Consider the following 27,274-nt stretch of genomic DNA (forward strand, 5'->3'; position numbering starts at 1 on the left):
ATAAACGCAGTAGAATCAGCAAAGAAATGTTGACTCCTCTCCTGAGTGTAAAGAGAGCATCATAATGGGAAAATACTTTCCCCTATGCAGAAATACGTCAGGGTACAACATACATGTGAATACACCCGGAAACGTGATGATCAGGAAAGTTTCTATACCCCAATATACAAATGCTTTAGAACAAAACTGTTATTCCGACATCTCTCAAGACTTACACTGGGTGCCTAAAGATGTGCTGGTTTAAAAGCAAAACGGCAGGAGAAATGAATCCCACACATCTACCTCAAGAGAGATTACAGGTCAGAGTTACAATTTACTAGAGATGACAAAAAATACAATGATACAAAGAAAACTGGTTTTGACCCACAAACTCAGAGTACAAATTGGCAAGCGGTTCGTAAGGTGACAGTAACAGTACTGTTGAAATTCTAGTCCTCCTTCAGATCGATGGAGTGGTGGTGCCCAAAGTCCCCAAACCCAAAGAGTATAAATATGCTTAGGTTCAGGTGGGAATGCCCAGTACCTCCCCCAGGACAAGGAGTTTCACTCTGGAGGAAGGTAAAACTGTGAGTCATGGGATATTTTGACAGTCTTTGATGGTCTAAGTCACTGCAGCTGCCTATGATCCTAGTGCCATTGATTCCATTATGGCCCATTAGTTGAGATGACCCCTCAGGCAGGCTGGGAATGTTCTGGTGCTTCCCCAGAGGGGAGTTATCAGGCCTGAGTCATTTGTGTGAAGAAAAAGAAACACTACCCTACCCCAAGGGTTCACCTCTTCTCCCTTATCTCATTTAACACCCAGATTGGAGCTTGAGATGTCAGGTGTACAGCAGGCAGCTACTGCAAGTGATCCATCATTAGTAGATCAACAGGAATGACACAGAGGGTGGCACAACACACAGTTTGCTTACATGCGCATAGTGCTAAACTGGCACCCTACTCCAGTTTACACCAGGACTCTCAGGTCCAACAGGAGGTGGATGCTTCCAACATAGTGCACCATGGCGAAAACACCCTTGGAAAGCATGCATGTAGCCTCACACACACTATCTTCTACAGTTTTAGCAGCAGCCTCCATGGGCTTTCTCTGTGCTGGCTTACCACTCCCAAAAAGCTAAGACTTTGCATCCTACAAGATGTGAGAGACTGCTAAGTGCTTCCAGTTTCATGCCTCAAATGAACAGGAAAATCACTATCTGTCTCTGAAATGCTGTTATCTGGCTGAAACATTCCACTTACTTGTAGTCCAGGGAGACACCATTTGAACTTGCAGAACTACTTCCCCTCAGTAAGACGCGCAAGACCGAGATGATATCCCCAAGAAAATCTTTATTGTGCAACTGCTGCTCAAGGCTTTTATTACCTTCCACTGACACACGGCAAAACAAAAAAAAAAAAAAATTACACATCAAAAGCCTCTAGATTGATGGGCAAAAGATGAAATCCATTCACTGGAAATTTGTGCACGTGCATCAACTCTTGCGGTGCCAAAATCTTAGCCAGGCGACCAGCCCAACTGACGGCCACCCACAACGGGTAGATGTATGCGATAGACAGACTGCCCACCCTCGGGCCCTTCATCCACAACCATCCGGAATCCATTGGTCAGGCCCAGGTGAGCAACACACATCTCGCCAACAATCATTACATGCCCAAGAAGCTGGAGAAGGAAGTACAAACCCATAAATAAGTAAAATAAAAAGAAAAAAGGAACACATAAAGAGGGGACAAAGCAGGAAGGGAAGAAAGGAGAGCCAAGAACCACCCAGAGAAAGCAGCTAGCCAATTCCTAGCAATTCAACCATTGCACGTCAAATTAATGTCCGGCCAACCGCTGGCTACTGAAGCTTGCCAAACAAAGCTACAAAGGCCAATCGTGCACGGTATGGGGGCAAAAAAGAGCTCGGCAATTTTTCTCAAGCTAGACAGCAAAGGACTACAAAACGGCCACAGAAGCTGACCTTGTCTCCAGGTTAAAGCCCCCATTGTGTCTGCAGGAAACGTAACCAATCCTGGCAGAAAATAAACGTCAGGCTTCCTTTTGCGTAGGTTTACAAAGCCTTGAATTTGACTTACATAGATAAAAGCAAAACATCCAGCATCTCTCAACCACCTTTGTCCCTCCTTGCCCCTGGCCAGCCATAAACCCCAAGCCCTCTTCTCCATCTTAGAAGTACTACTACTGTTGTTACTCTAAGCCACAACAATAGGCACCAGACTGTGCTCCAAAACAACACTGCATTTTGCACCAGAAGTACATACACAGGGAACAGCACTGCTTTATAGCACTGCTTTTAGTTACAAAAAGCTCAACTCCATTACGAGCTAGAGGCAGAAGATGACAGCGCCAGAAAACCCAAAGTAACCTGCAGTGCCCTGTCAAGATGGAAAGGGTGGGATGGGAAAGAGTCTAGTAAATGAGGAACTATCTACAGGCACAGTTTAGCATACAGAAAACTCCCACAGTACTTACACATTCACCAGAATCTCCTGCTTCAGACAACTCGATAATTGGCTCCTTAGGCATGACTAGGAAAAGGGTCCCGTCTAGGGGCAAAAGATCATGGAACGAACAGCACTGCAGGAAGAGTAAACAGTTAAAACATAACTGGCATCAGAGAAAGGTGAGACCTTATGCAAACCCATCTGCCCTGCTGAACTCCTACAGAAGCAGATTACCAGGTACCCCAAACACAAGCCAGAACATTGGCTTTTCTTGCATGAATATAATGCCTTCTATACCCAAAATACAGTCAATTTACAGAGCCCCCCTCCAGAAGCGGGATTCCTCATGCAAGACGATGGGGAAAGGAGACAGGCCGCTACTCGCAATTAAAAACCTCCAATAAGTTTTAGTTCGGGTTGATTCTTTCCTAAGCAGATTTTCTATTGGATGTGGTCCATGCAGAGACTGGAGACAAACGGCTTAACTGAATCATTAAAGAGTTTAGTGAAGTGGAAGAGCAGCGGCCATTCATTTCCCACAGGACAGGGAGCTCAAGTATTGAATCACAGGAAGCCTTCAAGTGCATAGCGCGAGGCTGTCTTCTATACTGCATGCAAACCCTACCTTCGAAAGCAGAAAGCAGAAGGAATCCCAAACTGTTAACTTTCAGCATTTTAATAACTACATCATATGGGATAATACCTTCAAGTTAACAACGCATAGGAAACGGCTGCATTGTTTCCCTCCCCCCCCCCACCCGGTCTAAGCAGCTCACTCCGGTTTCCAGTACCAACACTCGTGACCCTCGCAAGTACGCTGTTATCACGGTCTTAATGCCCCACACAAACAACTTCTGGAAAGCTATTGCATCCTGCAGGATGACCAATCCTTTTTTTTTTTTTTTTTAACTACAGAAAGCCGTGATTCCTTGTCCTAATAATCCAGGTTTGGGGTTCAGAAGCAAAGACTAACACAGCGAAGCTGCGAAACCTCTTCGAGGCTCTTCGCAGACACATTGAGACCAAGTTACCATCGGAGGTCCTTCTCTACGCGCGCACACGACACAGTAGGGTGGGATGCGAGGCAAGTCCGGACAACACCAGCAACCCAGAACGCCCGCAGCAGCCGGAAGGCCGGGGGTGCGGCACAGAACAAGCTTAGGGGACGGTGCAGCAGAGAACGCCATAAGCCAGAGAGGCCCCGTGCGTCCCCCATCCCTGCACCCACCCGCAGCGGCAGCGCCGCCGCACGCCCTGCTGCGCGCCCGGGTACCGCGCAGCGGCCGTCCTCGGCTCAGATGCCCGCGAGCGCGGTTATGAGGGGGAGGGGAGGCGAGGTGGAGGGGAGGGAAAGCGGGAGGGAGCAAAGGGGAAGCGGGAGGAGGGGGGGAATAGGAACCGCGCACAGAGCAAATTCGCGGCTACCTCCTAGTCCTCGTCGCTGACGATACCACAGAGACGCTTTGGCGATAATCTTTCCAAAGACAGTAGTGGCGCCACCAGGGCGAGAGGACAGCACCCCCGTACTCTCGTCAGCCAAGGACAACGCCCGTGTCCGCTCCGACACTTCCTCCACTAAGACGAGCCCTCCCTGGCGCCCATTGGGCCGACGGATCGTGGCCCGCGTCTCCATTTGCTGTCTCGCCTGCCGTTTTCGCTTTCCTCCGCCTCCTTGGCGGGTCCGCCCTCGTCGACCTGGTCCCCGCGGGGCGCGGAGGGATCTGCCCCGTGTAGTGCTGCGAATCCGAGGGCGGCCTACGAGGTCGCAGAAGAGGCTGTAGTAGCTACAATTACTATTTCTTGTTATTTGTAACCGCATCAAGTCCACCCCAAAGGTGCCTGTGCCTTTTTGGTGCTGCTCCCTCCAGTCAAATGACTGCTTGGCCAGGGCAGGGCAGGCCTGGCCTTAACTTCTCAGGACATTTTGAAGAACCAAAAGAAGTTGCTCTACATTGTTTGCTGAATGTCCTGCTTCCATTGCAGATAATTCCAAGGTGCACGTCTGCTGGAAGCAAATAAAATACAAAGCGTGCGTTCGGCACTGCTGGCTTGAGGGGCTAAATGCAGTAGGGTATGGGCTAAGCTGGGTAGGAGGCTTTTAGAAAAATAGGCAGTGCCCTCAAAGCTGCCCAAGGATGGTCTATGGTGCCCTGCACCCCCGGGGACAGTGAGCACCTTGGATGGACCACACAAGTGTCTTGTAACATATATAAACCCTGCTTTGCTCTATATCAGGCTAAGGATATCCTTGGCCGCCTTTGCGGCAAGGGCACATTGTCCTATTTTGCAAAGCTGCTTTCCAGCTGATCGGCCTCCAGCATGTACTGGTGCATGGGGTTGTGCCTCCCCAGGTGCAGGACTTGTGTATCCACAGGTTCCTTGTGTGGTCCCAAAACAGATCGCTTCCTATGATGGAATGCACTTTGTTCCCCAAGTCCCTGCACTGAGGTCCAGGGTTTTGAGAGGTGTGGGAATACTGCCAGTGAAAACAGAGGAAAATAAAGCCCTGAGTTCCACAGCCTTCTCCATATTGCTGGCCACTAGACCTCCTGGTTCATTTGGCAGGAAGGAGGGGCGCGGGGAGGAAGGCAGGGCATGAGGATTGCTTCCGCTTTCTTTAGTCTTATTTTCTGACCAACGCACTTGTGGAAGCCCATCTTATGATTCTTTACAACCACTGCCAAATTCAGCTCCAGGTTTACCTTAGCTTTTACTTAGCCAGGCTCATCTCTTGCCTAACTTGTCTGATTTCTTACATTGACCTCATCCTCCTAATCAGGTGGCCTATAGTAGATACCGACCACAAGGTTTCCTTTGTTGGCTTGTGTGGGATGATGCCCATGGAGCCAGGAAAGGGCTAAGGCTTACTATATATGGCCAAAACCGTGTACCCTCCACGTTATCTTTACTGATGGAGATCCACAGAGCTGACATCAAGACGGGACAATAAGGATGAAGGAGGAGTTCATGGGCTGCTAGAATAGTCCTCTTTTGGCTCTGATGAATGGCATGAAATGGAAAAAAGTCTTAAGAGCAGAACTTTGAAGGACACCAAGGCCAAAAAAGTAACGACTGCATGATTAAGGGTGATGTACGTATTAAAACGCACACTCATGCATATGCTAATAAGCTAACTGGAGTACATACTTCCACATATATGATTATATTGCTCAGCTCTCCGCTTACATCGTGCTATACGTAATGAGGAGAAGATTGGGCTGTATATAAGGAGGGTAGAAATTTCAGCTAGGCAACAGGAATTCCCAAAAGATCTTGGAGACAGGTGCCGGTCTGTTCTCTTCTCCCTCCTCCCAAGTGGGGATGCCCTCTTGGGAAGCCATTGCATACCATTGCTATTATTAGTATTGCATGGGTTAGCACGATGTTATTAGAGTTCTATCACAACTGGTGCGTTTCTGAATAGCAGTTCCAAATCCCTATTTCTGTAACTTCAGAAAATCACTCTATTCCTGAATCTGTGCTTGCAAAGAATCTTAGAGAACGTAACCAGACTTATAGTGCTAAATTGGTCGCAATCGGAAATTGCACCTGACGCCACCCAGTCTCCTCTGATCTCTGAGGACCAGCTGGAACTCAAAGGGCTTTATTTTCTGCCAAATGTCTTACTCTTAATGACACAACTTGGCCTCTAATTTTCACCCAGAATCTCTCAACCTGTTCATTGCTGTCTTTCAAAGACAGCTCTGTAAAGGAAATCCCCCTTATTTTTGCTTTACTTAGAGGGCCACCTCCACCTCTTCTTCCTTCTGACCAGTTTATAGCCATTGAGTGCTGAGCTCTAGTCATTTGAGTTGTCCCAGCACATTTCTACTACAGTGATTACATTCTTAGCTTTCCGGCTGTACAGTGGCTTCCAGATCCTCTGTTTTGTGCATACTGCATGCATTGGTACAGAGGCACTTCTGTTGGGCTGTTAACCATGCCCCTTTTTTGGACAAGGATCAAGCTCTAATTCTTTTGCAGAATTTCTCAAATATTCCCCTCTTGGTTCCTCACACATCACCAGTCCCTGGTTATTCTCTTGCTCAAAACTCCATCATCTTTCCCTAATGAGACTTGTTTAAAGCCCTCCTTTTAAGTCTAACTGGCTTACTGGTGAAGACCACCTTGCCCCGTTTGGTGGCGTGAATCCCATCAGCTCTCAACAGACTTGGCTTCTTAAAGGTAGATCCATGATCGTAGAAGCAAAAACCTTGAGTATGGCACCATTTACACAGCCCAGCATTCAGCTGTTCAGTCCATCTCCTCTTTTTTGGAACCCTTCCCCAGACCAGACACCAATAGAGGAGATCACCACCTGTGCTCTCCATCCTTTAACATCGCTCCTACAGACATAATAGACTCCTGGGAGGGTTCTAAGTTGCCTCCTCAGACCCAGCAGAGAAGAGTAGGAGCAGATGATAGTCTGTAGGGTTCACCAGCCTCGGCAGCCTCTAAGTGACACCACGAATGCGAGATTCTGGTAGGCAGCAGAGTTCTCTAGATAAATCGTCAGGGTGGGAAATGGGTGTTTTGGTGTTTCTAAGGAGGAAATCTCCAATTACTAATACCTTTATGTGCTTCTCTGGTCGCACTGGTTCTAACATGGGCAAGTGGTTAGTTCAGCTTTGCATGGTTGGCTTTGTCCTGGGTCCTGTCCATTACTCATGTGCTCTTCAGTCTCCAAACCAGGAGCATCTTGTCTATTATGTAGGGGCACTTCAAGAGATGGGGTAGGGTTCTTCCTTCTACCCTGAGCACAGAAATGCATCTGGTCTCCTTCATCTCACGAGTTACTTACGTCAGTCACCCCGAGGTTACATTCTGCCTTACCTTCCTTTTGTGCACTCTGAAGGCAGGCCGTCGCTAAGACTGTGACCGCGTACAATACCTGGCGTCAAACTCCTGTCCCTGTACCCAGATTCTGTGCTTCCTGTCAAACTCCTCTTTAAAAAACTTACTTGTCCAAGGACATCCTTCTGCTGGGCACACTTGCAGCTATAAGATCCACTGCTGCCTTTGGGTTCTATGGGGGATTTCCAGGTACTGGAGATCTTGCCCTGCCCTTTGCTCATTGACCCTGTCCACCACTTCCATACAGGGCTGCTGATTATTCTCTCCCCCTCCCTCCTCACATCCTCAGTTTTAGTTTAAAGCCCTCCTAATGAGGTCAGCTATCCTACTGGCAAAAATATTTTTGCCCCGCTTACAAAGGTGGAGGCCCACACTCTCAAGCAGATGCTGATCCAAAAACAGGGTCCCATGCTCATAGAACCCAGAACGCTGTTGGAAGCACCACCTACACAGCCAATTACTTACTTGCATTATCAGTGCCCTTATCCTACACCACCTAGAGGGCATTAAAGCATCTGTGGTGGGTTGAGTACGGCTTGGGATGCAAGGTGCCCACAGAGTTGCACTATCACTCCCCATGCTCAGCTTGAAACAGAGAGAAAATGAGATGGAAAAAAACTCTCAGGGTGAGGCAGTTTATTAAAGGAAAAGAGAAAAGGTTTTGCACAAAAAAAGCAAAAAGGAAAACCAAATAATTATATCCTGTAGTTCCCATAGGCAAGCACTGTCCGACCACTTCCCAAGAAGCGGGGCTTTGGCACGCGTAGGCGTTGCTCCGAAAGGCAAACGTTGTAAATAACGAATGTGTCCCCTTCCCTTTCCTTAACTTAGCTTTTATTTCTGAGCTGAAGTCGTATGGTACAGAATAGACCTCTGGCCAGTTTGGGTCACCTGGTCCAGTGGCATCTTCTCCCAGGATCTTGCCCAGCCTACTGATGCTGGGGCAGAAGGTTGGAGAGGCAGCACTGATGCTGTGCCAACGCTGCTCAGTAATAGCCAAAACACAGGTGTCTTATCAACACCTCTCTAGCTACCAATGCAAAGCACGGTGTGGGAAAATGACCGCGGACTCTGTGGACTGGTAACTGGACATTCAATTAGAGGAAACTTAGGAGTTATATTAACATTCTTACAGGAGTTATAACACTATGGGAATTATAGAGCAAATCCCAGTTGCTGCTCCCTGGATGGAATGCAGTTGTCATGACTTGAAAGCTATTCCGTGATGACTTCCCATACACACACACACCTGTTAAGGGGGATGGGATGGAGGGTGGAGTAGAGCGAAGGCCAGGCTCTGTATAAATCCTTGCAGGGAAATGAACTCAATGGTACTTTGCAGCTGATAAACCGCACACCACCTGTCAACCAGGGGAGGGAGACAGGGTAAGATGTATGTCGTACTGCTGAGCCAGCAACTGTGGTGAAATCACTTTTCGTAGATGAACTTGCTTCATTAGAGCCCAATAATAATATTAACGCACACCTCCATCCGAAAGTTCATGCCCACCTCTCACTGGGCGTGCGCTCTATATTCTTTTTGACTGAATCTTTAAAACCAAAGCAAGAGAATTTTACACCAATCAGTAACAAAGGTATGTATGACAATAGTCACTCAAGCTCCGCCTAAACACACTGAAATAGTATAAAAATAAGTCGAGAATGGGGAAAAGTTAGGGAAGACTCCATCGTAGCTGCTGGGATCAGTTGATGGGCTGAACCTGTCTTCTCCCCCATAGAGATGCCTATTGGATAAGAATCATACTCAACGCATGCTGAAACTTTTATTGGGAATTAGAGCTTGTCTGTATATTCCTTCAAATATATTTTTGCAGTCAGACACTGTCACCGACATTCCTCAAACCTTAACCTGTCACAATTTATATTAATAAGGAGTGTTATTCCATAAACTGTTAGTGTGAATCCTTGGCAGACGCTACCAGTCACCAGCAGCAGGTAACACAATGGCTAAAGGGGAAGACCTGCTGAGGGGTCTCCCTTACACTGTTGGCGTGTTTCCCTAAGTCAGTCAAACCACCCTCTGATCCAGTAGGACTGCTCAGTGAAGGATCCCCCCAATGGGACGCTGACAGTCTGGTTGAGCACAAGGGTCTCGACTTGCCTGAAACACAGTCAAATTAATCACTAAAGATTGAGTAAATCTCCCCACGACAAGGGTCGAGGAAGCCTCCCTTTTTCACGTGACACACCGCACTGTGAGAGCTGCTATGGGGAAATGAACTCCATCTTAGCAACACCCAAACCAGCATCATTGGGGCCTGATTCTCAGCTGTCCTTTGCTGATGAAATTGCAGTTATAGAAGGCGAATTGGTACCTGCCCTTCACTCAAATCAACATTCAGTCCCTAATTAATTTTCCCGTTCCTAAAATCTCTAAGCCACCCACCCCCTTCTACACGGAAGAGTATGCACTTTAGGCTTTATGATGTCAGACCTTGGCTGGCTGCCAGCGGCCCAACCAGCTGTTTTCTCATCACCCTTCCTCAATAGGACAGGAGGAGAAAAGAGGATGAAAAAGCTCCTTCAGGACATAGCTACCTGCCAAATCGAAGGGCAGCAGGGAAATACGGACACCAGGCAGCGCTTTACCCTTTCTTAAATATGCTTACACAGGGGTGCCACCAGCTTTGCTGAGTCGCTCTGCTTAGGCTCTCAGGGAGTCTGGTGCCTAGCTGGTAAAAACTAGCTTTGTCTAGCGCAGAGCAGACCCTGGCCTATTCTCACAGAGGTCATGCCTGCAGGCCACACTCTGTGTCCAGCTCTGATCCCCAGAATTCAATAAAAAGAGGCGGACAGATTGGAGAGGGTGCCAAGGAGGGCCATGAAGATGCTCAAGGGCTGGAGAACCTGCTTTTGCTCTCACCTTTCCCTGCGATTCTTTAAGCAACCTAAAACACCCATTTCCACCAATTGGCATAGTCAGAGGGATGGCAAGACATATCACTGAATACTTACAGAAGCAGGGAATAAGCTCAAGTCCTAAATACTCGACAAATGGGCTCAGCATGATCCAAAAGCTGAGGAGAAACATTCTAAAAGCAGCTGGGAGCTGCATGAAGGCCAGCAATGACAAAGGAACTAGTTACAAATTGTTAGGCACATGCCTAGGCTCAGGGGGAAACCCCTCACAGTAGTCCAGTACTTCAAGGGAACCACATGGAGAAGACAAGGGACAACGGACACAAGTCGCACCAGTCCCCATTGCTGGAGGTTTTCAAGATGCGATTGGACAGGGTGATAAATAATCGCATCTAGGCTCCCTTTCGCACAAAAGGCTGCATCAGATGATCTTTCGAGGTCCCTTCACATCTGGGCTGGTCTAGGATCCTACAGTTCTCCAGTGGATCTGGGTTTCATAACCCTTGGCTCTCTCTGGTTTGGGGCAAAGTATCCACAATCAGGTTGCCTGCGAGGCAAGACATAAAATGCCACCAGGTGCCAGTGATTTCTAAAGCCTATGGCAATCACCCAGCATGCTGGTTTAAAAGCAGACCGTCGGGAGTAATGAACCCCACACATCTACCTCAGGAGACATGACAGGTCGGAGTTACAATGTACAAAGCAGTTTACAATAAATACAATGATACAGGGAGAACTGGCTTTAACCCACAAAGTCAGAATATAAACTGGCACCCTGTTGGTCAGAGTGATGGTCACAGTCCAGTCCTATCAAGTGGTGGTCGCAGTCCTGTTGGAAGTAATGGTCACAGTCCTCTTGATGTTTTGGTCCTCCTTTGGATCTGTCGAGTGGTGGTGCCAAAAGTCCCCAAACCCAAAGATTATATATATGCCCAGGTTCAGGCGGGATTGCTCAGGACCTCCCCAAGGACAGGGAGTTTCACAGTGGAGGAATGTAATACCGTGACTCATGGGATGTTTTGAGTCTTGGGCGGTCTAAATCACTGCAGATGCCTATGATCCTAGTGCCATTGAGTCCATTAGGGCCCATTAGCAGAGATGACACCTTAGGCAGGCTGGGAATATGCTGGTGCTTCCCCAGAGGGGAGTGATCAGGGCTGAGTCATTTGTGTCAAGAAACACTACCCTGCCTCGAAGTGTTTGCCTCTATTTCCTTGTCTCATTTAATATCCATCTTGTAGCCTGAGATGTCGGATGCGCCCTGGGCAGCTACTGCAAGAGATCCATCAATAAAAGTTCATCAGGAATGACCCAGAGCGGGCTAGATACACAGTTTGGTTATTCCCACCACGGGTTAAACTTGCACCTTACTCCTTTAACCAGGACAACCTTGCACCCCTATATATATCATCTACATCATGCCACAATTAATACCTTTTCTTCAACTATATACCTATATATATATACATATACACACAATGAAACATTACAGACAGTTCTCAATCAAAATTAGGTCCCCTTGAGGTACACAATGTGTTTCCCCATCTTCCTGCATTACCTACAAAGTGTAACCAGGTCCTTGAGCAAAAACGATCCCGCGTTTGGGTGTGCCTTTTGTTTGAGGTGTGACTAATCTAAGACTGTCATTCTTACATACCTCTTATATGTACCACGGGACTTCATCTCCATCTACAGTATGCAAGGGTTTCTGATTGAGTAGGACCAGCTCAACTGATGGAACCACAGGTATTGACCAAACAGGTGTCCTTCACTGAACGCAGCTCCCAGGTCTGAAGGTTTCCCTGCCCAGCGCATTCAAGGTGGTTTGCAGCAGTCAGTCCATTCCATCGTTCAAGTTTCCCAGCAAATGGCACATGATAGGGAATATGACACACCCACTTAAATCCATGGCTATCTGGCCCAGGTGTCTATGAGGCTCTTCATGAAATGCTTCCTGTTTTAAGACTCAATTCTCTCCGGGGATCCACGTCACCACAACACTTGCTTTTCCGGGCCCAGGATGGTGTTCTGAGCAATGGCGTGAGGCACAGGGTATGCCTCCAGTCACCCGATGGTTTCTTCTACCTTGGTCAGCACATAGTTTTCCTTGGTGAGTTTGGGGAAGTGAGATGTAATCAAGTTGAAAGGCTTCCCCATTAGCTGTACTTTGACCACCGCCTGCCACACCATAGAAACTTCAACTGCTCAGCCTGCGTGACTGAAGCACATGTCCCACAGTCATGGATAACCTGTGAGATACTGTCCATGATTAAGTTCACCCCGCGGTCACAAGCCCATCAGCACGTCGCATCTCTCCCCTGATGACCGGAGGCATCACAGGCCCACCGAGCTAGAATTAACTCTTCCTGGTGCTGCCAGTCCAGATCTAACTGAGGTACTTTAACCTTGGAAGATTGATCCACCTGCTTGTTGTTACGATGCTCTTCATTAGCCTGACGCTTGGGTGCATGTGCATCTACGGGATGGGCCCTCATGGTCAGCTTCTCTACCCGGGCAGTGATGTCTTGCCGCATCTCAGCAGCCCAGATGGGGTTCCCTCTGCAGCGACACTTGACTTTTCTCCATTGATCTAGCCATCCCCACAGAGCATTTGCTACCAACCATGAGTCAGTGGAGATGTGGAGTCTTGGCCACTTTTCTCATTCAGCAATATCCAGAGTCAGCTGGATGGCTTTGAACTCTGCAACCTGACTTGATCCAACTTCTCCCTCAGTAGTTTCTGCAACTCACCCTGTGGGTCTCCATACATCTGCTTTCCATTTCTGGTTTCTCCCTACAATATGGGAGGAACCATTAGTGAAGAGGGCGTACCGCTTTTAATTTTCTGCAAGTTGGTTATATAGTGGGGCCTCCTCAGCACAAGCCACCTGCACCTCTTCTTCTTCAGAAGACAGTCCAAAACTCGCACCTGCAGGCCAGTTTGTGATGAATTCCAAAATCCCACGGTGATTAGGAACTCCTTTCCGGGCTCACTGTTTGGTCTGACCTATCCACTTACTCCATGTAGCATAGGTGGCATGATGTGGAGAAGGAACCTTTCCTTTGAACATCCAGCCCAGCACTGGTACTTGGAGTGATAGAAGCAGCTGTGCTTCGGTGCCAATCACTTCTAAAGCGGCTCAAATCCCTTCATAAGCCAGCAGGATCTCTTTCTCAGTTGGGGTATAGCTGGCCTCAGATCCTTTGTATCCCCGACTCCAGAACCCCAGTGGCCCTCCTCGGGTCTCCCTGGGTACTTTCTGCCAGAGGCTCCAGGAAGGACCATTCTCCCTGGCTTGCTGCAGTGTAGAGCACTGTTCTCCACATCCTGTCCTGTCCTGACTGGCCCAAGGGCAACAGCATGGGCAGTCTCCTGTTTGATCTGGTCAAAGGCTTATTGTTGTTCAGCACCCCCACTGGAAATTGTTTTTCTTCCATGTAACAGGGTAGAGAGGGCTTGCGTTCTGTCTGTACTCGGGGATATGCAACCTCCAAAAGCCCACAGCACCTAGGAAAGCTTGTGTTTCATTTTTGCTGGTCGGTGGGGGACACAGCTGGTATTGTCTCAATCACTTCCGTGGGAATCTGGCAACGTCCATCTTGCCACTTGACTTCTAGAAACTGAATTTCCTGAGCAGGGCCCTGAACCCTACTTGGTTAAATAGAAAAAACAGCTTTCAGGAGAATCTGGATGATCTTCTCTCCTTTCTCAAAAACTTTTGCGTCCCCCCATACAATGATGCTATCATCATACTGCAGATGTTCCGGAGCGTCATCCAGTTTCCAGTGCAGTCTGGACCAGTCCGTGGCAAATGGTGGGACTGTGTTGCCACCTCTCAGGCAGTGGGTTCCAGGTGCACTGCAAACCCCTCCAGGTGGAAGAAAATTGTGGCCTGCACTTTGCTGACAAAGAATGGAGAAAAATGCATTGGTGTTATGGGCCTAGGTTCTCAGTGAATTCCTTCCCATGATCATTGTGGAGACAGTGGGAGGGGAAAGGGGTAACTCCTAGATGAACAGCCAACAATCAAGACACAAAAGGAGTAGCTAATAGCCCTGGGATACCAACACACTTTTGTTTTGGGGAAGGCAAAGAAATAGGGGGTTGGGGAGTTTTTTGCTGGGAGGGTGGCCTCTTCCACTCAGGGGATCTGCGAACTATCGAACTATCGCATGGTGCTGTGGGAGGTTGTGCGCTCTGAACCGGGACTTTGCTGCGCTGCAACTCAGCATTATGATTGAGTTCTGCCTACCTTCCCCTCCCGTGCCCACTGCGGATGAGAAGCTTCCAGTCTCCAGCCGTCCGCCACCCGCACCTTCACCACTACTAGCACTGGGACCAGCTGCCACCCACGTGAGTTTGCAGGAACCTTTTTGAAAGGGGAAGCACCCCTTTTTCCTCTCTCATCTCGGTGCCAGCCCAGGCCACCTGGGGAGTTTCCAAGCTTGCATCGGAGCGGTCCTTGACAGCTTTAAATGCATTACTGCAGCTTTTGCCTTGCCTCTCCTGGCGCTCTTCTTTTGGGTCTTTGAAATACCCACTCCTGAGGCAATCTATGCCGAGGATACACAGGGCTTCTGGACCAGTAACAATGGGGTGTTTGTGCCATTCCTTTCTGGCCAAGCTCACTTCAGCTTCCAGTGCATGCAGATGTTGGGATCCCCCTGCCACCACAGAAACAGAGATGGATGCTGCCCCCACATTTCTCAATGGCATTAAAGTACGTTGTGTGCCAGTGTCAACTAAAGCCTTATACTTTTTTGGGTCTGATGTGCCAGGCCATCAGATCAACACAGTCCAATAGACCCTCTTCCCTACCTGGCTAGAGGCTGGGTCTCTTTTGGTTCTAGTCACGATACTTATTTTCCCTTCCTGTACATATGAAGTGGAGTTCACTTCAAGAGGATTGGACAGAACCATCATCACTCCGATACCGCCGGGAGTATACCCTCCCGGAGCGTACCCTCTCTCCTTAGCTGGGGGACGCCTGCTCCTAATAGCAGAGACTTTTGTCTGTCCTGGCAAGATATGGAATATTCCCTCCTTAAGCTTCTCTCTTAGTTTCTGGTAGCCCTCTTTAATTTTCTTTTCCATGCTCCTGACATGCTCAGCTAGTTTTGTTTCCACAGGAGAGACATGGGCCTGCAACGGGGCGGCGACAGTGTCTTCATAAATGCTGACTTTACAAACCAATTCACTAACATTACCATCTCCTTCCCTCCATTGCAGTATCACTAAGTATCAGGAATCTATTTCTGACCCGAGCTGAGTGAATTTCTGCCACATTTGTGATGCGTACTAGATACCGCCTAGACTTTTAGGGAATCCCTTGTCCTCTGAAAAAACAATCTCCAGCACAGCTAATTCCCTCAGGCATTGGATACCTTGCTCCATCATGTTGTAACCCGATACCAGAAGGTATAAGGAATGTCTTAACCCTTCCCTCCTGTCCCTATCCTATTGGCAGAAAGCCAAATTCCCCTCCCTGACCCTTTCCTAGAACAGACTGTTATCTGAGATGCTCTTCCTCTTTTGCCCTGGAACCACCGTGAAATAAGCTACAAACTTTGAGAAAGGCAAGGAGCCTCTTTTGAACCTTTGTTTTATCCTATGCAGTGCTTAGCTCCTTCTTAAGAGTCTAACACAGTAAATAGCTAGGAAGGAGTTACGGCCACTGCACCATCATGTTCCACCATCCTTGCTGAACATGGAAATGCTCCTTACAAAGGTATCTTTCCCTCACACTGGACAGCAGTTGCCACCAGGAGCTGAGAGTTTCCTGCATTTTCCTGATCCCCCAGCCAATAATCACACCCTGGAACAGGGTGCCCAGTTGCCTGGCTTCACTACCATTGCCAATTCTACCGTTTAGCCATGGCATCCCAGATTTGGAGCAGCCAGGTCAATACAGACTCATTTGCCTCGCGTGTGAGCTCTCTACGCAGCTCACGCACCTTGCTCAGGGACAGAGATCGAGTGATATTTTCTGGCTCTGTCTCTTCTGCTGGTTGCAAAGGCCATGCCTCTTCCTCACCATTCACTATGCGGGCTTTCTTTTCTGAACCAGGGCGACTGCTACCAGCTTAGGCTGTCCTTTTGGTTCAGCAATGGTTGGCGTACATACGTTAACTGTTCATTTGTTTCCTTTTCCCTCAAGGCTCAGACATGGTTTGTGCGGACATGGCTCCATTGATTTGCTTTATTTTTCCTCCTCCTGAAAGTGTTGTACCATACCAAGCAGTGTCTTGTAAGCAATGGGTTATAGGTTGAAGGACAGGTATTTTGCCAAGAATGGCAGGAACTCCTCCCTGGATGGAGAATGTAAGCACCCTCCCTCCCGATTATTATAATTTTTGAATCAGGGACTCTCAGGAAGAGATATGGGGGTAGGAATAACAGCTCTTTACTAATATATCTAACCAGACAAATGGAAACAACAGCAGCTATGAAAATTAACAACAAAACAGAACAAATAATCCAGTTCCAGCCCCTTTTCAGCCGCAGGCACTCACTTCTCCGCACGGTCCTGGTAGACAACGGCAGGGCCCGCACTGCTGGGAAGGTTGCAGGCAGGAGCAGGCTCCCGCCCCAGCAGGACTTCCTTAGCATAATTATGGGAAAATTCTCCAAGAGAAGGAGAAGTAAGGGGAAAACCCCAATCCCCCCAAAATGGCCAGGGCCCAGCATGTTGCTGTGAGTTGTCCATCTCTGGAGCTGTCAGAGCCTTTTCCCTTCACATAACTTTTTATTTTAACAGGGTCCTGCAGGTGTTCAGAGGTGAACTTCCAGATCATTGGAGGAGAGAAGTTTTCCAAATACTGGTCCATCTCCTTCGACATCCTGTGCCACTCAGGATTATCTACTCCCAGGGCAGGCCTCCAGACAAATTCCCTAGAAGCCTCTGTCCTGACTCTAAGCATGGCGTAGACAGTGCAAGCCATATAGAGAAAAGTTAGCAGAACTAACAAGATTATGCTGTCCTTTACATATGAAGGCAGCTCAACATTCTCAAAAACTGTTGTAGCAGGTCTGAAGGGCCGGGAAAAAACATCCTCTTCACTCCTCAGGATCAATGTCTTCTATTGTTCAAATCCCCTACTGCATTAGTGCATTATACTGAACTCCATATAAAGTGTTAGCAAACTGACTTCACATTTTGGTCAGGCAAAAACAATCCCTCTAGGCCTCAGATCCAAGGACACCAAAATGCCTCAGGCCCTCGGAAAATATAAACAAAAGTGAATTGGGGGGAGCAAACTGGGGGCATACGACTTCATTACCTGCAGCTGTAATTGGACGATTAACCCCTGATATGTCAATGGACCAAACCTATATTTGTCTGAAAAACAAGTGACCATCATCCATCTTGGGTGTAGCCTCTGAGGCTTCTGACTGCCCAAGGTGTACCTCTTGAAGGCCTGTAATCAATACCTACTTTTATTCGCTTAACCTTGTCTAGCCTCTGTTCCAGGTAGGCACTCCTAGGAATCAGGCTGGGTGCGATTTTTTAATGAGGACCCAGAGGTAGCAGCCCAGACTAGGACAGGCAAGCAAGACTGAATACGCATTCCAAATCAAACCGATTGCCTCTGACGTTATCATTCCATAAACGCAGTAGAATCAGCAAAGAAATGTTGACTCCTCTCCTGAGTGTAAAGAGAGCATCATAATGGGAAAATACTTTCCCCTATGCAGAAATACGTCAGGGTACAACATACATGTGAATACACCCGGAAACGTGATGATCAGGAAAGTTTCTATACCCCAATATACAAATGCTTTAGAACAAAACTGTAATTCCGACATCTCTCAAGACTTACACTGGGTGCCTAAAGATGTGCTGGTTTAAAAGCAAAACGGCAGGAGAAATGAATCCCACACATCTACCTCAAGAGAGATTACAGGTCAGAGTTACAATTTACTAGAGATGACAAAAAATACAATGATACAAAGAAAACTGGTTTTGACCCACAACTCAGAGTACAAATTGGCAAGCGGTTCGTAAGGTGACAGTAACAGTACTGTTGAAATTCTAGTCCTCCTTCAGATCGATGGAGTGGTGGTGCCCAAAGTCCCCAACCCAAAGAGTATAAATATGCTTAGGTTCAGGTGGGAATGCCCAGTACCTCCCCCAGGACAAGGAGTTTCACTCTGGAGGAAGGTAAAACTGTGAGTCATGGGATATTTTGACAGTCTTTGATGGTCTAAGTCACTGCAGCTGCCTATGATCCTAGTGCCATTGATTCCATTATGGCCCATTAGTTGAGATGACCCCTCAGGCAGGCTGGGAATGTTCTGGTGCTTCCCCAGAGGGGAGTTATCAGGCCTGAGTCATTTGTGTGAAGAAAAAGAAACACTACCCTACCCCAAGGGTTCACCTCTTCTCCCTTATCTCATTTAACACCCAGATTGGAGCTTGAGATGTCAGGTGTACAGCAGGCAGCTACTGCAAGTGATCCATCATTAGTAGATCAACAGGAATGACACAGAGGGTGGCACAACACACAGTTTGCTTACATGCGCATAGTGCTAAACTGGCACCCTACTCCAGTTTACACCAGGACTCTCAGGTCCAACAGGAGGTGGATGCTTCCAACATAGTGCACCATGGCGAAAACACCCTTGGAAAGCATGCATGTAGCCTCACACACACTATCTTCTACAGTTTTAGCAGCAGCCTCCATGGGCTTTCTCTGTGCTGGCTTACCACTCCCAAAAGCTAAGACTTTGCATCCTACAAGATGTGAGAGACTGCTAAGTGCTTCCAGTTTCATGCCTCAAATGAACAGGAAAATCACTATCTGTCTCTGAAATGCTGTTATCTGGCTGAAACATTCCACTTACTTGTAGTCCAGGGAGACACCATTTGAACTTGCAGAACTACTTCCCCTCAGTAAGACGCGCAAGACCGAGATGATATCCCCAAGAAAAATCTTTATTGTGCAACTGCTGCTCAAGGCTTTTATTACCTTCCACTGACACACGGCAAAACAAAAAAAAAAAAAATTACACATCAAAAGCCTCTAGATTGATGGGCAAAAGATGAAATCCATTCACTGGAAATTTGTGCACGTGCATCAACTCTTGCGGTGACAAAATCTTAGCCAGGCGACCAGCCCAACTGACGGCCACCCACAACGGGTAGATGTATGCGATAGACAGACTGCCCACCCTCGGGCCCTTCATCCACAACCATCCGGAATCCATTGGTCAGGCCCAGGTGAGCAACACACATCTCGCCAACAATCATTACATGCCCAAGAAGCTGGAGAAGGAAGTACAAACCCATAAATAAGTAAAATAAAAAGAAAAAAGGAACACATAAAGAGGGGACAAGGGCAGGAAGGGAAGAAAGGAGAGCCAAGAACCACCCAGAGAAAGCAGCTAGCCAATTCCTAGCAATTCAACCATTGCACGTCAAATTAATGTCCGGCCAACCGCTGGCTACTGAAGCTTGCCAAACAAAGCTACAAAGGCCAATCGTGCACGGTATGGGGGCAAAAAAGAGCTCGGCAATTTTTCTCAAGCTAGACAGCAAAGGACTACAAAACGGCCACAGAAGCTGACCTTGTCTCCAGGTTAAAGCCCCCATTGTGTCTGCAGGAAACGTAACCAATCCTGGTGGAAAATAAACTTCAGGCTTCCTTTTGCGTAGGTTTACAAAGCCTTGAATTTGACTTACATAGATAAAAGCAAAACATCCAGCATCTCTCAACCACCTTTGTCCCTCCTTGCCCCTGGCCAGCCATAAACCCCAAGCCCTCTTCTCCATCTTAGAAGTACTACTACTGTTGTTACTCTAAGCCACAACAATAGGCACCAGACTGTGCTCCAAAACAACACTGCATTTTGCACCAGAAGTACATACACAGGGAACAGCACTGCTGTATAGCACTGCTTTTAGTTACAAAAAGCTCAACTCCATTACGAGCTAGAGGCAGAAGATGACAGCAACAGAAGACCCAAAGTAGCCTGCAGTGCCCTGTCAAGATGGAAAGGGTGGGATGGGAAAGAGTCTAGTAAATGAGGAACTATCTACAGGCACAGTTTAGCATACAGAAAACTCCCACAGTACTTACACATTCACCAGAATCTCCTGCTTCAGACAACTCGATAATTGGCTCCTTAGGCATGACTAGGAAAAGGGTCCCGTCTAGGGGCAAAAGATCATGGAACGAACAGCACTGCAGGAAGAGTAAACAGTTAAAACATAACTGGCTTCAGAGAAAGGTGAGACCTTATGCAAACCCATCTGCCCTGCTGAACTCCTACAGAAGCAGATTACCAGATACCGCAAACACAAGCCAGAACATTGGCTTTTCTTGCATGAATATAATGCCTTCTATACCCAAAATACAATCAATTTACAGAGCCCCCCTCCAGAAGCGGGATTCCTCATGCAAGACGATGGGGGAAGGAGACAGGCCGCTACTCGCAATTAAAAACCTCCAGTAAGTTTTAGTTCGGGTTGATTCTTTCCTAAGCAGATTTTCTATCGGATGTGGTCCATGCAGAGACTGGAGACAAACGGCTTAACTGAATCATTAAAGAGTTTAGTGAAGTGGAAGAGCAGCGGCCATTCATTTCCCACAGGACAGGGAGCTCAAGTATTGAATCACAGGAAGCCTTCAAGTGCATAGCGCGAGGCTGTCTTCTATACTGCATGCAAACCCTACCTTCTAAAGCAGAAGGAATCCCAAACTGTTAACTTTCAGCATTTTAATAACTACATCATATGGGATAATACCTGCAAGTTAACAACGCATAGGAAACGGCTGCATTGTTTCCCTCCCCCCCCCCCCGGTCTAAGCAGCTCACCCCGGTTCCAGTACCAACACTCGTGACCCTCGCAAGTACGCTGTTATCACGGTCTTAATGCCCCACACAAACAACTTCTGGAAAGCTATTGCAGCCTGCAGGATGACCGATTCTTTTTTTTTTTATTTTTTTAACTACAGAAAGCCGTGATTCCTTGTCCTAATAATCCAGGTTTGGGGTTCAGAAGCAAAGACTAACACAGCGAAGCTGCGAAACCTCTTCGAGGCTCTTCGCAGACACATTGAGACCAAGTTACCATCGGAGGTCCTTCTCTACGCGCGCACACGACACAGTAGGGTGGGATGCGAGGCAAGTCCGGACAACACCAGCAACCCAGAACGCCCGCAGCAGCCGGAAGGCCGGGGGTGCGGCACAGAACAAGCTTAGGGGACGGTGCAGCAGAGAACGCCATAAGCCAGAGAGGCCCCGTGCGTCCCCCATCCCTGCACCCACCCGCAGCGGCAGCGCCGCCGCACGCCCTGCTGCGCGCCCCGGGTACCGCGCAGCGGCCGTCCTCGGCTCAGATGCCCGCGAGCGCGGTTATGAGGGGGAGGGGAGGCGAGGTGGAGGGGAGGGAAAGCGGGAGGGAGCAAAGGGGAAGCGGGAGGAGGGGGGGAATAGGAACCGCGCACAGAGCAAATTCGCGGCTACCTCCTAGTCCTCGTCGCTGACGATACCACAGAGACGCTTTGGCGATAATCTTTCCAAAGACAGTAGTGGCGCCACCAGGGCGAGAGGACAACACCCCCGTACTCTCGTCAGCCAAGGACAACGCCCGTGTCCGCTCCGACACTTCCTCCACTAAGACGAGCCCTCCCTGGCGCCCATTGGGCCGACGGATCGTGGCCCGCGTCTCCATTTGTTGTCTCGCCTGCCGTTTTCCGCTTTCCTCCGCCTCCTTGGCGGGTCCGCCCTCGTCGACCTGGTCCCCGCGGGGCGCGGAGGGATCTGCCCCGTGTAGTGCTGCGAATCCGAGGGCGGCCTACGAGGTCGCAGAAGAGGCTGTAGTAGCTACAATTACTATTTCTTGTTATTTGTAACCGCATCAAGTCCACCCCAAAGGTGCCTGTGCCTTTTTGGTGCTGCTCCCTCCAGTCAAATGACTGCTTGGTCCAGGGCAGGGCAGGCCTGGCCTTAACTTCTCAGGACATTTTGAAGAACCAAAAGAAGTTGCTCTACATTGTTTGCTGAATGTCCTGCTTCCATTGCAGATAATTCCAAGGTGCACGTCTGCTGGAAGCAAATAAAATACAAAGCGTGCGTTCGGCACTGCTGGCTTGAGGGCTAAATGCAGTAGGGTATGGGCTAAGCTGGGTAGGAGGCTTTTAGAAAAATAGGCAGTGCCCTCAAAGCTGCCCAAGGATGGTCTATGGTGCCCTGCACCCCCGGGGACAGTGAGCACCTTGGATGGACCACACAAGTGTCTTGTAACATATATAAACCCTGCTTGCTCTATATCAGGCTAAGGATATCCTTGGCCGCCTTTGCGGCAAGGGCACATTGTCCTATTTTGCAAAGCTGCTTTCCAGCTGATCGGCCTCCAGCATGTACTGGTGCATGGGGTTGTGCCTCCCCAGGTGCAGGACTTGTGTATCCACAGGTTCCTCGGGTGGTCCCAAAACAGATCGCTTCCTATGATGGAATGCACTTTGTTCCCCAAGTCCCTGCACTGAGGTCCAGGGTTTTGAGAGGTGTGGGAATACTGCCAGTGAAAACAGAGGAAAATAAAGCCCTGAGTTCCACAGCCTTCTCCATATTGCTGGCCACTAGACCTCCTGGTTCATTTGGCAGGAAGGAGAGGCGCGGGGAGGAGGCAGGGCATGAGGATTGCTTCCGCTTTCTTTAGTCTTATTTTCTGACCAACGCACTTGTGGAAGCCCATCTTATGATTCTTTACAACCACTGCCAAATTCAGCTCCAGGTTTACCTTAGCTTTTACTTAGCCAGGCTCATCTCTTGCCTAACTTGTCTGATTTCTTACATTGACCTCATCCTCCTAATCAGGTGGCCTATAGTAGATACCGACCACAAGGTTTCCTTTGTTGGCTTGTGTGGGATGATGCCCATGGAGCCAGGAAAGGGCTAAGGCTTACTATATATGGCCAAAACCGTGTACCCTCCACGTTATCTTTACTGATGGAGATCCACAGAGCTGACATCAAGACGGGACAATAAGGATGAAGGAGGAGTTCATGGGCTGCTAGAATAGTCCTCTTTTGGCTCTGATGAATGGCATGAAATGGAAAAAAAAGTCTTAAGAGCAGAACTTTGAAGGACACCAAGGCCAAAAAAGTAACGACTGCATGATTAAGGGTGATGTACGTATTAAAAACGCACACTCATGCATATGCTAATAAGCTAACTGGAGTACATACTTCCACATATATGATTATATTGCTCAGCTCTCCACTTACATCGTGCTATACGTAATGAGGAGAAGATTGGGCTGTATATAAGGAAGGTAGAAATTTCAGCTAGGCAACAGGAATTCCCAAAAGATCTTGGAGACAGGTGCCGGTCTGTTCTCTTCTCCCTCCTCCCAAGTGGGGATGCCCTCTTGGGAAGCCATTGCATACCATTGCTATTATTAGTATTGCATGGGTTAGCACGATGTTATTAGAGTTCTATCACAACTGGTGCGTTTCTGAATAGCAGTTCCAAATCCCTATTTCTGTAACTTCAGAAAATCACTCTATTCCTGAATCTGTGCTCGCAAAGAATCTTAGAGAACGTAACCAGACTTATAGTGCTAAATTGGTCGCAATCGGAAATTGCACCTGACGCCACCCAGTCTCCTCTGATCTCTGAGGACCAGCTGGAACTCAAAGGGCTTTATTTTCTGCCAAATGTCTTACTCTTAATGACACAACTTGGCCTCTAATTTTCACCCAGAATCTCTCAACCTGTTCATTGCTGTCTTTCAAAGACAGCTCTGTAAAGGAAATCCCCCTTATTTTGCTTTACTTAGAGGGCCACCTCCACCTCTTCTTCCTTCTGACCAGTTTATAGCCATTGAGTGCTGAGCTCTAGTCATTTGAGTTGTCCCAGCACATTTCTACTACAGTGATTACATTCTTAGCTTTCCGGCTGTACAGTGGCTTCCAGATCCTCTGTTTTGTGCATACTGCATGCATTGGTACAGAGGCACTTCTGTTGGGCTGTTAACCATGCCCCTTTTTTGGACAAGGATCAAGCTCTAATTCTTTTGCAGAATTTCTCAAATATTCCCCTCTTGGTTCCTCACACATCACCAGTCCCTGGTTATTCTCTTGCTCAAAACTCCATCATCTTTCCCTAATGAGACTTGTTTAAAGCCCTCCTTTTAAGTCTAACTGGCTTACTGGTGAAGACCACCTTGCCCCGTTTGGTGGCGTGAATCCCATCAGCTCTCAACAGACTTGGCTTCTTAAAGGTAGATCCATGATCGTAGAAGCAAAAACCTTGAGTATGGCACCATTTACACAGCCCAGCATTCAGCTGTTCAGTCCATCTCCTCTTTTTTGGAACCCTTCCCCAGACCAGACACCAATAGAGGAGATCACCACCTGTGCTCTCCATCCTTTTAACATCGCTCCTACAGACATAATAGACTCCTGGGAGGGTTCTAAGTTGCCTCCTCAGACCCAGCAGAGAAGAGTAGGAGCAGATGATAGTCTGTAGGGTTCACCAGCCTCGGCAGCCTCTAAGTGACACCACGAATGCGAGATTCTGGTAGGCAGCAGAGTTCTCTAGATAAATCGTCAGGGTGGGAAATGGGTGTTTTGGTGTTTCTAAGGAGGAAATCTCCAATTACTAATACCTTTATGTGCTTCTCTGGTCGCACTGGTTCTAACATGGGCAAGTGGTTAGTTCAGCTTTGCATGGTTGGCTTTGTCCTGGGTCCTGTCCATTACTCATGTGCTCTTCAGTCTCCAAACCAGGAGCATCTTGTCTATTATGTAGGGGCACTTCAAGAGATGGGGTAGGGTTCTTCCTTCTACCCTGAGCACAGAAATGCATCTGGTCTCCTTCATCTCACGAGTTACTTACGTCAGTCACCCCGAGGTTACATTCTGCCTTACCTTCCTTTTGTGCACTCTGAAGGCAGGCCGTCGCTAAGACTGTGACCGCGTACAATACCTGGCGTCAAACTCCTGTCCCTGTACCCAGATTCTGTGCTTCCTGTCAAACTCCTCTTTAAAAACTTACTTGTCCAAGGACATCCTTCTGCTGGGCACACTTGCAGCTATAAGATCCACTGCTGCCTTTGGGTTCTATGGGGGATTTCCAGGTACTGGAGATCTTGCCCTGCCCTTTGCTCATTGACCCTGTCCACCACTTCCATACAGGGCTGCTGATTATTCTCTCCCCCTCCCTCCTCACATCCTCAGTTTTAGTTTAAAGCCCTCCTAATGAGGTCAGCTATCCTACTGGCAAAAATATTTTGCCCCGCTTACAAAGGTGGAGGCCCACACTCTCAAGCAGACGCTGATCCAAAAACAGGGTCCCATGCTCATAGAACCCAGAACGCTGTTGGAAGCACCACCTACACAGCCAATTACTTACTTGCATTATCAGTGCCCTTATCCTACACCACCTAGAGGGCATTAAAGCATCTGTGGTGGGTTGAGTACGGCTTGGGATGCAAGGTGCCCACAGAGTTGCACTATCACTCCCCATGCTCAGCTTGAAACAGAGAGAAAATGAGATGGAAAAAAACTCTCAGGGTGAGGCAGTTTATTAAAGGAAAAGAGAAAAGGTTTTGCACAAAAAAAGCAAAAAGGAAAACCAAAAAATTATATCCTGTAGTTCCCATAGGAAAGCACTGTCCGACCACTTCCCAAGAAGCGGGGCTTCGGCACGCGTAGGCGTTGCTCCGAAAGGCAAACGTTGTAAATAACGAATGTGTCCCCTTCCCTTTCCTTAACTTAGCTTTTATTTCTGAGCTGAAGTCGTATGGTACAGAATAGACCTCTGGCCAGTTTGGGTCACCTGGTCCAGTGGCATCTTCTCCCAGGATCTTGCCCAGCCTACTGATGCTGGGGCAGAAGGTTGGAGAGGCAGCACTGATGCTGTGCCAACGCTGCTCAGTAATAGCCAAACACAGGTGTCTTATCAACACCTCTCTAGCTACCAATGCAAAGCACGGTGTGGGAAAATGACCGCGGACTCTGTGGACTGGTAACTGGACATTCAATTAGAGGAAACTTAGGAGTTATATTAACATTCTTACAGGAGTTATAACACTATGGGAATTATAGAGCAAATCCCAGTTGCTGCTCCCTGGATGGAATGCAGTTGTCATGACTTGAAAGCTATTCCGTGATGACTTCCCATACACACACACACCTGTTAAGGGGGATGGGATGGAGGGTGGAGTAGAGCGAAGGCCAGGCTCTGTATAAATCCTTGCAGGGAAATGAACTCAATGGTACTTTGCAGCTGATAAACCGCACACCACCTGTCAACCAGGGGAGGGAGACAGGGTAAGATGTATGTCAGTACTGTTGAGCCAGCAACTGTGGTGAAATCACTTTTCTTAGATGAACTTGCTTCATTAGAGCCCAATAATAATATTAACGCACACCTCCATCCGAAAGTTCATGCCCACCTCTTACTGGGCGTGCGCTCTATATTCTTTTTGACTGAATCTTTAAAACCAAAGCAAGAGAATTTTACACCAATCAGTAACAAAGGTATGTATGACAATAGTCACTCAAGCTCCGCCTAAACACACTGAAATAGTATAAAAATAAGTCGAGAATGGGGAAAAGTTAGGGAAGACTCCATCGTAGCTGCTGGGATCAGTTGATGGGCTGAACCTGTCTTCTCCCCCATAGAGATGCCTATTGGATAAGAATCATACTCAACGCATGCTGAAACTTTTATTGGGAATTAGAGCTTGTCTGTATATTCCTTCAAATATATTTTTGCAGTCAGACACTGTCACCGACATTCCTCAAACCTTAACCTGTCACAATTTATATTAATAAGGAGTGTTATTCCATAAACTGTTAGTGTGAATCCTTGGCAGACGCTACCAGTCACCAGCAGCAGGTAACACAATGGCTAAAGGGGAAGACCTGCTGAGGGGTCTCCCTTACACTGTTGGCGTGTTTCCCTAAGTCAGTCAAACCACCCTCTGATCCAGTAGGACTGCTCAGTGAAGGATCCCCCCAATGGGACGCTGACAGACTGGTTGAGCACAAGGGTCTCGACTTGCCTGAAACACAGTCAAATTAATCACTAAAGATTGAGTAAATCTCCCCACGACAAGGGTCGAGGAAGCCTCCC

General features: G+C 48.0%; 1 protein-coding gene across 3 annotated transcripts in view; it reads right to left on the reverse strand.

Annotated features, from left to right (window-relative positions):
- The window catches only part of LOC306816865 (uncharacterized protein), a 147,219-nt gene that overhangs the window by 23,002 nt on the left and 96,943 nt on the right, over window positions 1–27,274 (reverse strand). For 2 of the 3 annotated variants that reach the window (XM_079333312.1, XM_079333313.1), the window contains 2 exons: window positions 20,263–20,367; window positions 2,477–2,581 (listed from right to left, as the gene is read on the reverse strand). In XM_079333312.1, the coding sequence (XP_079189438.1) occupies window positions 2,477–2,581; window positions 20,263–20,367 (210 nt within the window). Of the gene's footprint in view, window positions 1–1,344; window positions 1,664–2,476; window positions 2,582–20,262; window positions 20,368–27,274 lie in introns of those variants that run through there. The other variant, XM_079333314.1, reaches the window with a different exon arrangement.

This window comes from Erithacus rubecula, assembly GCF_903797595.1.
Source record: "Erithacus rubecula genome assembly, contig: scaffold_94_arrow_ctg1, whole genome shotgun sequence".
Taxonomy (NCBI): domain Eukaryota; kingdom Metazoa; phylum Chordata; class Aves; order Passeriformes; family Muscicapidae; genus Erithacus; species Erithacus rubecula.